Below are 2,500 nucleotides of genomic sequence, written 5' to 3' on the forward strand. Positions count from 1 at the left end.
ATAGATAGATAGATAGATAGATAGATAGACAGACAGACTGATATATATATATATATATATATATATATATATATATATATATATATATATATATATATATATATATATATATGTATGTATGTATGTATGTATGTATGTATGTATATATATAGTGTATACGTATACATATATATTGTTTTTATGTTAAGTTATAAGCGGAAAGAATTTAACGTAAAACCGAAGGATTACTGAATATTTATCAATCTGATGATGATATGCAACCTAAACTTTGAAGTCACTATCAACCGTTGGTTTTTGTAAAGAATTAATTGGTATTTCGATAGACAGATAGAAGTAGAGGTAGGTAGCGAGAGGTATAAGTACTAAATAAAAAAGATATGTTGTGGAAGGAAGGAGGGAGCTGGGAGAAGAAAACAGGGACAGGAAGAGGAAATGGAGCAGATTAGGGGGAGGGAAAGGGTTAGGGTTAAGATAGAAGCTGAGGTTCAACTGTGAGGTTTAGAGGTGGTTTTACGGCTGGGTTAGAATTGAGGGCAAGATCTCCGGCTGTCTTATTGGATTTGTGGTTAAGAAAAAGAGGACAATAAAATTAACGTTAACGACAGCAACAACAACATTAGAACAACAAAAGCAACAACAAATATAACAGAAGTTAGCAACATCGTTGGCAACCAGCAGAATAAAAAACGAAAAGAGAAAATGAAAGAAAAACTCCAAAGAATATTAGGAAGCAAGAGCAACAACAACATGCACTGTTAAAAATACAATGTTAGAAGAAGAATTAAATATTTGTTGTAAATTGCCAAATTAAGACCAAATATAACAAAACAGAAATACATCATAGTCAAATACCATCCTCATCAGCACTCTCCTCCTTCTCCTCCTCCTCCTCCTCCTCCTCCTGCTTCTCTTTCTCCTCCTCCTCCTCCTCCTCCTCCTCCTCCTCCTTCAACTCCTCCTTCTCCTCGTCTTGTTTTTTTCCCTTCTTCTCCTCCTCCGCTTCATCATCATCATTCATAATTCTTCTAGTCTATTGCAACAACGACAACCATCAGAAAGTCTGATTAAGTGTCCTGATGGAAGCGAACACCAACGAGGAGGGTTCACTCCTAGCTGAATCCCCTCTCAGTAATCCCAGCATTCCTAAGGAATACAGCCAACCGCTTCATGTTGCTCCGCCGCTGAATGTACTCGAACCTCTTACCTCGGCAGTCTCCTTGCTTCCTGTCGTCTCAGCTCTGTCGCACCATGCCACCCTGCATAGCCCCACACGGCTTCACGTATCTTCCTCATCACCATCCTCATCACCACCAGTCACTGGTCCAACTGCGATCAGTGCGAGATCTTTGTCTTCATCATCCTCATCGTCGACCTCATCATCGTCTTCATCATCTTCATCCTCATCGTTACACACACAATCGCCAACATCATCGTCACCGAACCTCAATGCAGTTGCACCGACACAGATACCCCCGCCACCACCCACTCCACCACCTCCACCGCCTCCACCACCGCCGCCACCACCGCCGCCGCCACCACCACCACCACCACCACCGCCGCCACCACCACCACCACATCCATTCCATTTGCTCCCAGTCACGTCTTCCTTGGACTTCACACGCCGTTTCTCGGCCTTCACTAGTGTCCAGTACAGGAACACAGGGGCCAGCTCGGCGGTGGCAGCCGCCGCTGCAGTAGAAATGGCAGGAACTACAAACAAACCAATAACTTTTAGTTCCCTTCAGACAACCCCACTGTCCGATTCACGAGAGCTGGCACTTCCAGTGGGTTTCTATAGTTCCGGACCCTCTTTATATTCCGAATTTCCAAATCTTAATTTAAGCGGAGCGCTTCCAGCATTGTGTAAGTAAGTTTTTAGATTTACCTCTGTGTTTTTATGTTTTCATGTTTATTTATTATTAATTTTGTGTGTGTGTGTGTGTGTGTGTGTGTGAATACACGTGCGCCTGCACACAAACTCATTAATGTGTATCTGTGTTGATACGTCTGCATACACACACACACACACACACACACATACATGTATATATATATATATATATATATATATGGGAGAATTTACGAAAAAAACAACAACAGACGAGGACAGGTGGTGTAAACAACAAAAGGATGTATTAGTTTAACGCTCGGGAATAGAGAAAGTCTTTAACGTTTCGAGCTACGCTCTTCAATAGAAAGAATACGGAGAAAACAAGGAGAAAAACACGGAGAAAGAACATTGAATGGTTTTCGGTCAGCGATCTATCTATATATATACACACAGTATTCCCTCACCATGTCGCGGTTTCTTATTTTAAGCTTACGTCGATTCCTCCGTGGTGTTGTTTCGCATTTATAAAAAAAAAAAAAATAGATATATACAAATTTTAGAAATAAAAAGAAAATGTACAGTGCTCTTTCTACTACGCGGATTTTCATCTATCGCGGGGGGTTTGTAATGTAACACTCGCGATAGTTTAGGGATTACAGTGTGTGTGCG

At 41.1% G+C, this 2,500-nt stretch overlaps 1 protein-coding gene across 1 annotated transcript in view; it reads left to right on the forward strand.

The window, feature by feature from the left end:
* Positions 1 to 272: 272 nt before the first annotated feature.
* The window catches only part of LOC128249705 (uncharacterized), a 144,001-nt gene continuing 141,773 nt past the window's right edge, over positions 273 to 2,500 (forward strand). The window contains exon 1 of the mRNA XM_089364522.1: positions 273 to 1,863. Coding sequence (XP_089220648.1) covers positions 1,077 to 1,863 — 787 coding nt within the window. The 5' untranslated portion in view covers positions 273 to 1,076. The remainder of the gene's footprint in view (positions 1,864 to 2,500) is intronic.

Source organism: Octopus bimaculoides, chromosome 16 (assembly GCF_046866305.1).
Source record: "Octopus bimaculoides isolate indiv1 chromosome 16, ASM4686630v1, whole genome shotgun sequence".
In the NCBI taxonomy this organism is placed as follows: domain Eukaryota; kingdom Metazoa; phylum Mollusca; class Cephalopoda; order Octopoda; family Octopodidae; genus Octopus; species Octopus bimaculoides.